The 12680-nt window shown below is 37.0% G+C and overlaps 1 protein-coding gene across 1 annotated transcript in view; it reads left to right on the top strand.

The window, feature by feature from the left end:
- LOC113535520 (macrophage mannose receptor 1) overlaps positions 1-12680 on the top strand; it is a 36710-nt gene that overhangs the window by 6308 nt on the left and 17722 nt on the right. Inside the window, exons 7-26 of the mRNA XM_026928851.3 lie at positions 489-604; positions 1487-1622; positions 1727-1809; positions 2308-2427; positions 2779-2880; positions 3919-4077; positions 4282-4364; positions 4519-4660; positions 5018-5062; positions 5397-5564; positions 6025-6144; positions 6362-6472; positions 7137-7169; positions 8127-8261; positions 9129-9272; positions 9658-9792; positions 10566-10720; positions 11157-11307; positions 12210-12264; positions 12392-12458. Coding sequence (XP_026784652.3) covers positions 489-604; positions 1487-1622; positions 1727-1809; positions 2308-2427; positions 2779-2880; positions 3919-4077; positions 4282-4364; positions 4519-4660; positions 5018-5062; positions 5397-5564; positions 6025-6144; positions 6362-6472; positions 7137-7169; positions 8127-8261; positions 9129-9272; positions 9658-9792; positions 10566-10720; positions 11157-11307; positions 12210-12264; positions 12392-12458 — 2260 coding nt within the window. The remainder of the gene's footprint in view (positions 1-488; positions 605-1486; positions 1623-1726; positions 1810-2307; positions 2428-2778; positions 2881-3918; positions 4078-4281; positions 4365-4518; positions 4661-5017; positions 5063-5396; positions 5565-6024; positions 6145-6361; positions 6473-7136; positions 7170-8126; positions 8262-9128; positions 9273-9657; positions 9793-10565; positions 10721-11156; positions 11308-12209; positions 12265-12391; positions 12459-12680) is intronic.

Raw genomic sequence — 12680 nt, 5'->3', positions numbered from 1 at the left:
AATAGCAAAAAGGAATGTAAAAGAGAAGAGAAGAAGGGAATGTTTTGGGGTTTTTTTTCCAGAACACTAAATTACATCATTACAGTATGAAAGGTTTTACATTCATAATTCAAAGGATGGTGGTATGGGTGAAGTGTTGGCGTTACAGAATTATTGAGGAACACTCCCAGAGTCTACTCTTCAGTATCTTAACATTTATTAAAAATTAAATTAAAAAATACAATTCTACAGAAAACAAGTTCCACCACTACTACTACGACTACTAACAATAATAATGTTAATGCAACTACTACTACTACTACTACTACTACTAATAATAATAATAATAGTAATAATAATGTTAATAATACTATTTATACTACTACTACTATATTTTATGATGGTAAACTTTGTTTTTGTTTTATTTTATGACGATTACTTTTACACCAGGTGTTTAAATGTTTTTAAAGTGTGTGTTGTGTTGTGTTGTGTTGTGTTGTGTTTAACAGCGATAAGCAGAACAGTCTGTGTACTGGTCTCATCAAGTCAGGAGATGAATACGGGAAGTGGAGGACTCACCTGTGTCGCTCTGAACATCCATTCGCCTGCAAGAGGGCCTTAAACAGTGAGTCTTATTCCACTCTGTCTACCACAAGTGTGTTGAACTGACAGGAAAATCCTGCTTATTACAAATCAAACATCATTATTGATGAAGAAAAAGACTATACCTCATTTAATTGATTTAATATAGATATTGTGCACTTTAAGAATTGGAAATCAGTGCTACTCCACTACTGTAAAATTTTAGTTTCACTATTATATTAAAAAAATCTATTATTTAGTTGAAGTTTTCTTTCTACTAATAAATTTGCGTCAGTTAATGATTAGAGTTCTGTCATATTTTCAGTATGAGATTGAGCTAATTACCCACCTGCTACCACTTTTTCACTTTTTTACCAATAATTTTGCTGCTGACTTTATCTATAGGTTTTTTTTTTCACCCACCAAGGATTTTATTATCAATTCATAAGGTTTATGGGATTTTTTCACTATTAAAATATTAAGCCACTCTATTAGGAGAGGGAGAGAAATTTACAAAATTGAGAAAGAAAGGACGGGGAACAGAGAAAGAAAATTTTATGCATATGTGTGTGTGCCTATCAACAAATCAGACACACTTGGTAGAAAAACAGGAATGAATACATTGCAGAAAATGTTTTGTTTTGTGTTTTTTTTCAGCAGAGTGACTGCATCTATAGTTTAGAAACAGTATTATAGAAGACAAAAAAATTTTTTAAAAGTTAATTTTCTACATTCGCAGTGCTGTTATAAGTGTTATTGTTTAAAATAAAATAAAATAAAATAAAATACCCACATAATTTACATTACTTTGCGTTCCTATATTATTAACCCTAGCATGCAGGTATTATCATTGTTTCATGATGAGTAACTGTATATTATATCATTAACATGCTGATTAATGCGAAGCGTTCGTGTCTGTCTGTAGCCATTTGCCCGCTCGGCTGGACGAGCTTTAAAGGAAGCTGCTACTTGGTGGTGTCTAACAGCCACCTGTTGACCAGCTGGCACGAGGCTCTGACCAGATGCAGCAGCTTGGGAGCCAACCTTCTGACCATCAAAAAGTGCGCACGGCCGTTACTGACCTCTTAATCACAGAACTGTAATGATAATTTGTTAAAGATGACATTGTGCTGAAGAGCTCGCTGAAGTCTGTTGTCTTTTGTAGTGAGGAGGAACAATACTTCATCAACGCTATGCTTCCGGACCTCCACCAGATCGACATTCCCGACGTGTGGATCGGAGTTTCAGGTATCACAACTTCCTGTCAGTTTCTTACACACATTCTGTCCTGTCTGTTTACATAAAAACTGCTTTACTAAGTGATATGTTTCTAAGTGATATGAATTTTTGACACAAGATAAGGGATATATTAAAATAAAAATGTTTATTTACAAGCTTAGATGGTTCTAAGACTAGGTTTAATCTGTTTTGACATTAAGTGCTGAATTAGAATTCCCGAATCCCAATCCTTAAAGAATAAAATGTCTGGAGTATAAATCCATACTTCTGTTAGGAACATCATTGTCATTATCACATCACGTCATTGTCATTATCATCATATCACAGTTATCCCATGTGCTCATCAGAATTTCCATGAGGTTTGCACATATATCCTGTCTTGTCGTTTTTGTCTTTTATGCGTTTACTTATTGGTCAAATGAAAACTCAGTTCAGATCATTAAATAGATTTAATTAAATTTTAAAATGTAATTTTATTATTAATTACATTTCTGTTTGTGTCCTCAGATATGGACCAGGACGGTACATTTAGATGGGTGGATAAGACAAATATCGAGTTTTCCAACTGGAGCCCTAATTTCCCGAAGAACACAGATAAGCTGTGGGACTGCGGACAGATTTACACAGGTGAGAGAGAGAGAGAGAGAGAGAGAGAGAGAGATTCACAGTTGCTTAAGGAAAACTGTAGGCCTTTAAAAAATACTCTCTGGTAGAAATATATCACTGCAAACACCTTTTGAAAGAACTTTTTGTAATATCAGCTGTACTGCGGATACACGAGTGTATTCACTTTGTGCGAAAAATAACATGTATGATGTGATAGAACATAAATCTGTAATGGCGTATAATGTACGTGTCTGAAATGTTCATTGTTAACAGAAAAAAGTTACATACTGCAGCTTTAAATCGGTTTTAGAAGGTGCAGATACAACAAACCAAATATTTTGTGGTTTGATCTGTGTGTGTGTTTCTGCACAGGGAATTACGCTGGGAAATGGGAGACAGCAAACTGCTTTAAGGTCCAGGCGTACATCTGTAAGATGCTGGGGGGTCAGAACGTGAAACCTACGAGTGCTCCAGGTAAGAACCCGGCCGTAGACGTGAGATATAATCAGCACGGGCTTTAACACTGATCATGAATGTGGGATAAACCTGAGAGAGTTTAACAAGATGTTCATCTGTCTGTCTTTCCCTCTGCGTCCGTCTTACTCTGTTTCTCTCTCTCTATTTCTCTCTGTCTTTTTCTGCTTGTCTTACTCTCTTTTTCATCTGTCTGCCGTTCTCTGTTTTTGTTTTACTCTTTTTCTCTCTGTTTTTCTCTATCTGTCTCTCAGTTGTTTTTTTCTGTTTGTCTTGCTCTTTCCATTTTTTTCTCTGTGTCTCCCTCCCTCTGTCTCATTCTTTTAGCTCCCGTGTCTTCATCTCCATCGCTCTTTCTCTTTCTGTCTCTACTGTTCTCTTTTTCTCTCTGTATTTCTCTCTCTGTCTCTGTTTTTCTCTCTTGTTCTTTACTCTCTGTTCCTCTCTCTGTGCTTGTCCCCTCTTTTTCTTAATCTGTCTATCTCCCTCTGCATCTGTCTTACTCTCTTTTTCATCTGTTTTCTCTGTCTCTCTCTCTCAGCTTGTCTTGTCTCGTCTTACTCTTATTCTTCATCTGTCTCTCTCTTTCTCCCTCTCTCTACCTGTCTATTTCTTCCTCTGTTTTTCTGTCTATCCTTTTTTGTGTCTTTGTGTCTATGTCTCTGTTCTGTCTTCTGTCTCTCTCTCTGTCTCTGTTTTTTTGTCTTGCTTTATCCATTTTGTTATTTTTCTCTCTTTCTCTGTTTCAGCTTTCGTCTCTCTGTCTCTTTTTCTTTTTGGATGTCTTACAGTTCCCCCTCTCTCTCTGTTTCTCTTTTATAATGCTTTATAGTATATAAATTACATAATAATTACAGTAATATTGTAAATCAATAATATAAAACAGAGTTAATTAATAGAAGGAAAACAATTAGATGAAACTGTTATTTACTAAAATAAGTAATTTATAATAAATGTATCATAAATAAATGAAGTCTATATCCTTCCCTCTGTTCTCTCTGTGTCGTATCTCATACCGGTTTCTCTCTCTCTCTGCAGAATTTCACTGTGATCAGGGATACCTTCTCTACGGGGATTACTGCTATCACTTCGAGAGTGAATCGGTTAAAACATGGCAGGATGCTGAAAACTATTGCGTCTCCCAGAACGGACACCTGGTCAGCATCCACAACCAGGCGACAGTCAGCTTCATCACAGGTGAGTGACAGACAGCTGCTCATCGAGATATCATTTGTATGTAATTTAAAATATAGAAGGTCACAGCATTTTGAAGAATCAGCTGGTATTAAACACGTGACCTTGTGGTTAATATTTCAAACTTTCGCCGATCCACTTTGTTTTATTCTGATATTTTCCCCATGGGAACGGACTGTCTATTCTGTTTTTTTTTTCTTTCTTAAGCTCATATTACCAGAGCTTCCTGGATTGGACTTAATGACATCCAACAAGAGGGAAACTTTAAGTGGTCTGATGGAACGCCTTCCGTACGTAACACTCCCTCAATGTTCTTCAAAGTTTAAACCCTAAACCATAGTTTTAATATGACATTAAATAGTTTACGTCTATGTTTCATTGTTTGTTTGTTTATAAAAACTTTTTTTTTACCACTTTTTTTTATTTCTGGTTTGCTGTCTCCAGGAGTTTTTGCCATGGGGCGAGGGTCAGCCAGATAACTGGAATGAAGAGGACTGCGTACAAATCCGTGGCACGGAGCACTTTGAGACGGGAAAATTCAATGATGCACCGTGCTCTAGCACCTATCCGTTCATCTGCCAGAAAGGTCAAACATGAGCTCTCTTCTGAGGTGTAAAGCTGTGCTCAACTGGTGTGAATGCATTAGTCTTTAAAAACATTATTTTATGATCAGAGCATCACCATCAGTCAGAGGCTAGTTAACCGATTTTCTTATACCTATAGTCTGCTTGTTTCTGTTGTCATCTTCATATACTTTTTTCAAAGGAAGATATACATTTATCTTTCTTATTTTTAATTTCACAATTTTATCTGTATTTACAAATTTAAGTAAAAAGTGGAAATATAATATCATCTGCATAACCTTCAGCTGTCTGGTACAGTTTTATAATACAAATATAAGTTTTATAATATTCAGACTAATGTGATGCTTTGATCTCTTCAGGTAAAGGTGTTGGTCCTCCACCAGTTCCGCCCACCTCCGGACCAGGTACGAGTTTCTCTCTCTCTCTTTCCGTCTATGTCAGTGCCTCTCATCCTTTTTCTGTCCCTTGCATTCATTCACCTTCTTTTTCTCTCCCTAGTACCACTTTATATACTCAACTGTTCCTTAATTTCTATATTCAAATTCATACAAATTTCTTATGAGATCATGTCAGTGTAAAACTGTACAATTGATTTTTTTAAACCTAGTTATTGTTCAGTCAGGTTTTTAAGATTGTATTCCTCTAATCAAATTTACTTTTACTACATTGTTATTGTTAAACAGTCATGCTAATGAAATCCCCCCTCTCTCTCTCTCTCTCTCTCTCTCTCTCTGTCAGGTTGGAATGAGAAGTGTGGTTCGTGGATTCCTGACCCCTTTAATGATTACTGCTATCACATTATTCCATTCTCCATGCGCAAGTGGGCTGAAGCTCGTGCTGACTGTGTGAATCAGGGAGGCGACCTTGCCAGCATCACTGATCCCATTGAGCAGGGCTTCATTCAGGGTACACACACACACACAGATATAAACACACTCAGAGCCACTTTCATTTCTGCAGTATATACGGCTTCAGTGACATGCGCACATTTCCATATATGGCCTTAGCGATATGCCCATATTTCCATATTTGGATTCAATGACATGTCCACATTTCCATATATGGACTCACTTACATGCCCATATTTCTATATATGGCCTTAATGTTAAGCCCACATTTCCATATATGGACAGACTGTATTAATTAAGTCATGTTATGTCATGTCCATGTCTGCGCTGTTTTGAAATAAAATATAATACAGAGCTCAATACTATTTGACCGCGATAGACCAAATAAAAAGAGAAATATTTTATTTAGGAAATCGTTATATAAAAGTATTAGTGTGTCAATACTGGTGATATTAGAGCCTATTGCATATAAAAAATTGACTTTAATTTAATTAATTTATTTATCTTTTGTTTGGCAGCTCAAATCCAGTCGATTCCCTCAGGGGTGTCTCTGTGGATCGGAGCTCATGACTCGGTTACAGAGGGAGGGTGGGAGTGGATGGACAGATCTCCCTTCCGTTATATTAACTGGTCTCCAGGTGAGAAGTAGAGAGAATATATAAAAAAAATGTATCATTAAATAATACAGCATAACCAACACAGTCTCACCCTTACCATGTCACATGACCTGAGGTGGATTAAAATATCTGAATGGTTAAGGATAGGCACCTTTGGCTTAAGATTCCCTCATCTGTTAGAGAGAGAGTGTATAAAGCAATCCTCGCTCAGCCATGTCACTCTGGCTTGTTGTTCCAGGGAACCCGGATGATTACGACGGTGAGGACTGCCTCTCCATCTACATCAACAACGGACTATGGAACGATGACAACTGCGATTATCGCCGAGGCTATATCTGCAAACGCCGCGGTACTGAAGCATGCACTATACACTATACACAACATACACACACATACATACACTCTAATCCTTAGCATATTTAATACTTAGACTAAGTTTAATTCATTTTAAAATACCCCATACTCTTCTCATATTTTCTTTATGAATATGATTTTTTTAAAGGTTACTGAAAATAAGTAATTTGCCAATAAATAGCATGAATTCCACAAAAATAAAATCTATAAAAATATAAATAAAATGATAGATAGATAGATAGATAGATAGATAGATAGATAGATCCACAAATAAATGATTCAGTAAAAATTCACAAAAATATAAAACAAAATGCACAATTTTTTTTTGTTTGGCGTGTGTTTGACCTGCTGATGTTACTTCGAACAGTCACAGCAGAATTGTGCTTAACCAATCAGATTTGAGCTTTACAAGCATTTTTGTGGAACTCCTGTAATTTATTTGCAAATTATCCTACAAAAATACCCCATAATTGTTCACAGTCATTAAAGAAATTGAGCTAAGAACATAAAATTTAATTTCACTTTTAGTAAATATTTCAATCAGATAACTTTGACCCACATGCCATATTAAGGAGGAGACCTAAACAGCTACATTTAGTGTTTTTAATGTCAAACCTAACCAGAGATACTTTACTCATACATTTTCTCTTATATTACAGGAAATACACCAGAACCTCCACCACCTCATGATGGTACGTCGCTATTGCAAATCACAAAAAAAAGCCATTAAAGATTGCAAGGGTTTCTTCTTCATCACCTCGTGTTACAGTATATTACAATTTCCACATGTATTTTATTTTCTCAGCAAGTGTCACAATATCTATTTTATTATCTTCACATTGTTCAATTGTAATATTCTCATTAGTTAGTGTTTTATGGTAGGTGCGCTACTCCAGTAGTTACGGTAATGTTATAGGAGGGTACGCTACCATTGTTCAGGTGCTAGTATATCATTGAAAATCCCATAGCTGAACTACTGCAACACTAACAGTACAAAAACTAAACTGGATTTCAACAAAACAAACAAACAAACAAAAAAAGTGTTGTACAAAGGCAGTACAAACATTTGGAAAAATAAAAATGTCTGCTACATTAATGTGACTAATATTCGGAGAAACATGCAAAAAAAGCATACAAAGAAATATACATATAAAAAATCTTGTGAAACATGGAAAATTCTCTCATTTTCACAAAATTAAAAAAAAAAAATTAAGTTATCGTGACATGAACATGACAGAACTTTCCTTTAAGAAAAAATCTCATGAAAACAGCAAATCTCGGGTGCAAAAAAAAAAAAAAAAACAAAAAAACAGCAAGAGTCACCGTGCATGAGGAAGTACGCATGAGATAATTCCTTAAAAAAATTACACAATGTCCATTCAGGAGCTCCCTGGTTATAAAACAAAGATATGTATATATATATATATATATATATTTATACACACAAACACATTTTTCAATTTTGAATATTTGGAATGTTTTCCACTCTGAGTGAAAATATGATATCTAGATGCAAAGTGATGCAAAATAAAAAAATAAAAAATGCTTTTAATCAGTCTCTGGTCTTTGTGTGCTCTCTCGCTCGCTCTCTCTCTCTCTCTCTCTCTCTCTCTCTCTCTCTCTCTCTCTCTCTCTCTCTCTCTCTGCAGGCTACCTGACAGCGTACACATGTGAAGGCTCCTCCATGGTGCTCCACTGTCCCCTGAACAGCGTCATCAACATCCAGTCTGCTTTCTACGGCCGCCAGAGTGACAAAATCTGTCCCTACGTGGGAGGGAACCAAAGTGAGTGGTTCACTGAGGCCGAGCACAGTCGCTTCAACTCGTCATTTTATAATAGGAATAGTTTAGTAAAAAAAAATGAAGCTAAAATTTTCCTGTTCTTTCAGCAAGACCCTTAACCCTTCATTCTATCTTGTCTCTCTTGGCAATTGTTTTGGAAAAAGCTAAATCAGCATAATTTGGACAAAAAAAAAGAGCAAATGTAATTAAATAATGATGATAAGAGTTTTACAAAATGCATGTAATCTCCTTTTAGCTGGTATTCATTCTAGAGGTGAAATCTAGTAGCTGTACTGTACCAATGAGTGACAGTCAAGACGTTTGACCTTTTTTTTCTTTTTAAATTTCACTTCCTTTTATCGATTAAAAACAAGTTGAGGTTCTATGAAGAACCCACTGGTGTGATTTATTGGTTTGTTTTTAGCCAACGCAAGTGATAAATAATGCCACATGACTCCAAGTTTGCTCACCAAGTGTTGGATATATGATAAATATTAATGATAAATATTAATTCTGTTTTCTGCATCAGCAAACATTTCAGATCTCTGAAATATTTTTCCCACAACAAACAAACAAACAAACAAAAGAACACTTGGATGGAAACCTGGCCTTAAATTAATACAATATTATAAAAATATATATATTATAATAACATAAAGACTTGGGCAAGTATTTAGGAGTGAGCTAAAAAAATTGATTTGTGAATTGTGAAGTGTGAGCTGTTTCTTTAATCACTAACACAAATTTCCAGACTGGAAGCAGAGTTTAAAATCCATTGCAATAGCCATCATGTGTCCAGGAATTTATCTAGAGCTCAAGCTGATCATAAAATTTGGTTATTTAATATTTAACGTGTGTTTCATGTTCCAGATTGCGTAGTCCCGGGCACGTACGAACGTGTGAGGAAGCAGTGTGACAACCATCAGTTCTGTTTCATATACACACACGTGGATAATGACCCGTGTTCAACCATTCCTAAATACCTGGAGGTGGTGTACAGCTGTGAGCAGAACGGTAGGTGGAGGTGGAGGTGGAGGTGTCTTTAACTCTGAACATGGGTTTATCACTTAGCATTTACACTGAGCTGCCAGTTTATTAGGCACACCTTCCATTTTCACACAAATTCCAACAAGTCACGTACAGAACTGTGGTGTGCGATGTTGATGCGTTTTTTTCACAATCCACACATAATCATATTTGTGAATATGTGTGTGTGTGTGTGTGTGTGTGTGTGTGTGTGCATGGTGTCCTGTGATGAACTGGCGCTCCATCCCGAGTGTATTCCGGTCACGTGTCCAGTGTTCTTGGGATAGATTCAGAATAAATGAATGAATAACCGGATAAAGAATTCGGTGTCATATTTATTTGCATTTGTGTGTCTGTATGTGTGTTATTTCAGTGTGTGTGAGAGGTCTAGGAGTTGAAGATGGCAACATTACAGACGCGATGCTCTCTGCTTCCTCATCGACGGCTGGAAAAGAGCCCAAAAACGCTCGACTCAATGGAAACTCCTGCTGGATGCCTTCTAGCACTGGTTAGTCTCACATCAAACTTTCCCACTTAACATTTTTTTCTCATTGAACCACTTAGTAAACACTAGTGTATTAGCCAGTAGTGTTTATGAAACGGACTGACGTTTGAGAAAATAGCTCCTAAAGCTCCACCTTCTTGCTACTTAACTTCCTGTAAGTTCCCATCTGTCTCCTCTTCTCCTCACTAATATTCAACAGCTCTTACCCAAAAGTCTGTAGTGGAGGCCGTGGCTGTCTGGCGCAAAGCAAAAGCTGAACAGAACTCAAGTTCTCAGAGTTCTCGCTACTTTTTACAGTTCCACAATCACTCTTAATATAATTTAGTTGAAGGCGTGGTATGTGTTTGCAAATGCTTTCTCGAAGTTTTTATGGTCAGGAGAAAAAACCCCAAACAAAATATTTAAAAATTAGGCATATCAATTACTTGTGTACATTACTGTATCATGGTAGTAGGTCTAGATGGCGTCCTAACATAGGAACGCAAATTCATCAGGTCTAGCACGAAAAATAAAACAGTTCTGGCAGCTCCCGAGTGGCACAACAAGCTGTCTGGGTGGGCGGGGCATACTCTTTGAGCTCGTGTATGAGGAAGAGGGCAGAAGGCATTGAGTGTGTTACGCTGCCTTGTGGTGCAGCATGAGCAGCAGTTTGAAAAGATGCTACAGACTGGCTTCACTTGTCTCAGCAGAAGCACGTGATAGTCTTCACCCTCCACTCGCCTACACAAACCTATGAAACAATTGACCTTCTACACCCCTGCTGCCGTGTGTTTCAGGTAATTCCTGGATCCAGGTGAGCCTGCCTGAGGTGAAGAAGATCACGGGAGTGGTGATCCAGGGCTGCCCCAATGACGATCACTGGGTGTCTATGTTTAAAGTCCAGACCAGCGTGGACGGAGTCTCCTGGACCGACTACACAGTCAACGGAAATGTATAATATCCATTATTTAAATATTTAGGATCAGTATTTATTTACTATAGCACTTTTGAATTCCTATTTAATTAAATCTATAACAGCGGCACTGACAGTTGTACCATCTGAACGACAAATCACAGGCTCGTTCTAATATGTTATTGTTACTATAGTAACAGCTCGTTCCACATAAGCAGATTTAAAAACGTGTAATGGGCGATATGGTAACGTCTTCTGTCAGGAGATGTTTATGTAACATTTGTGGAAGGAGTCTCCAGTGTCAGTGCTTTGACATCTTTAGAACAGAGGAGTTTACGTTTAACTCTTAAGTTTAAGATTTTTCAACGTGATTGAATTTTTTGCAATGCAGACTATCATCTATAATTTATATATATATATATGTGTGTGTGTGTGTGTGTGTGTGTGTGTGTGTGTGTGTGTGTGTGTATTGTAGGTAGAAGAGTTCTTTGGCGCAGTAGACAGAAGTTCTCCTGTTACTCAGCTGTTCGGGACCCCCATGTCTGTGAAGTACATACGAGTCTTTCCATCAGAGTGGCATAACCAGCCCGGTCTGCGATTCGAAATCCTTGGCTGCACGCCGGACTGTACGCTAACACTCCTCATTAACACCACACAACCTGCCGCTGAGCACTCACACACTCTCCACGTCACTCAGCCTCACTGAAACTGTCACTTCTTATCACCAGAGCAAATCTAATCATCAGTGATAATATATAAACCTTCTGAGATATTGAGGTATGAGATTCTTCAGAGATGGTGCACGCTCCTGCAGAAGGTCTGATTGAAACGATCCTAAAGTGAGACCCAACGATCAGAGACCTCGCAGTCACCATGGAAACAGAGCTAGCCTATTGAGAAATGAGTTAATGTTATAAATATTATTTACGTACCACTGAGTGTGTGCGAGAAGATTTACAACAAAATATTGCTTAAAAAAATCAAATCAGATACAAGATTTAAAACTCCTTCTATCTATCACACACACACACACAAACACACACACACACACACACACACACATATATATATATATATATATATATATATATATATATATATATATATATATATATATATATATATATGATATAAACATCATGATACACTTTCCAAAGTTTCATCAGGTATCAGTGCTTTTATAAACTCATTCATTACCCAGTGTAAAAAATAACTAACTGGACATTAACAGCTATTTCTGCACCAGTTCCTAAATTTTCTTTCCTTTTCTTCCTGAAATATTTTCATTTTTATAAATGATGGAGGAAAACCTCTGAATCCATAGTGTGCCTTGTTGTTAGCAAATCCTATGTTGTGATGCATATTGTGTATCATGACGATGTCTTTAAGTATTTTTTTTTATTTTAAGAGTTTTCTGAAAGGTGTTTGGAGGTAATGATTGGGAGAGAAACATCCTGAATCAAAAAAAGTGAAAATGTGAGTGGTAACTGATGTGTGTGCGCGTGTGTGTGTGTGTGTGTGTGTACAGATGCCATTAATTGTGGAACAACACCCAACTTGGACCACTCTGTAGACAGACTGACGTAAGTTCATTCATTCGTTCCTCCAAAAGTCCATCACACTTTACACTCACAAACATTTTAGCAGTTACTTTTCATCATCCTCTTTTTTAAATCAGTTATAATAAATCTTTATTGTGTTTGACTTCAGTGTCCACTGCCCTGCTGGTTGTGCGGAAGAACTCTACAGTGTGTATGGAACCCTTACTTACCGAGGGGTGAGAACAAATCACACACTTCCAAGCTAACACAACAGCTAACGTCCTGATTTTAACCAAAAAGTACCTTTGGCAGGTATTGCATCAGGGATACGCTTCAGTGTCATCTTTTAGTGCGTTAAAACCACAATCAGACTACTGTAGCTGGCTGGAAACATGAGCTAGCTACATAAGCTGTTATGTTGCATTGGATTACATTAGCTAGTTCATTTTAACCAGCAA

This window comes from Pangasianodon hypophthalmus, chromosome 15 (assembly GCF_027358585.1).
Source record: "Pangasianodon hypophthalmus isolate fPanHyp1 chromosome 15, fPanHyp1.pri, whole genome shotgun sequence".
NCBI classification, from domain to species: Eukaryota; Metazoa; Chordata; class Actinopteri; order Siluriformes; family Pangasiidae; genus Pangasianodon; species Pangasianodon hypophthalmus.
Note: the sequence above shows the minus strand (reverse complement) of the source record. Positions and strands in the feature narration are given on the sequence as shown.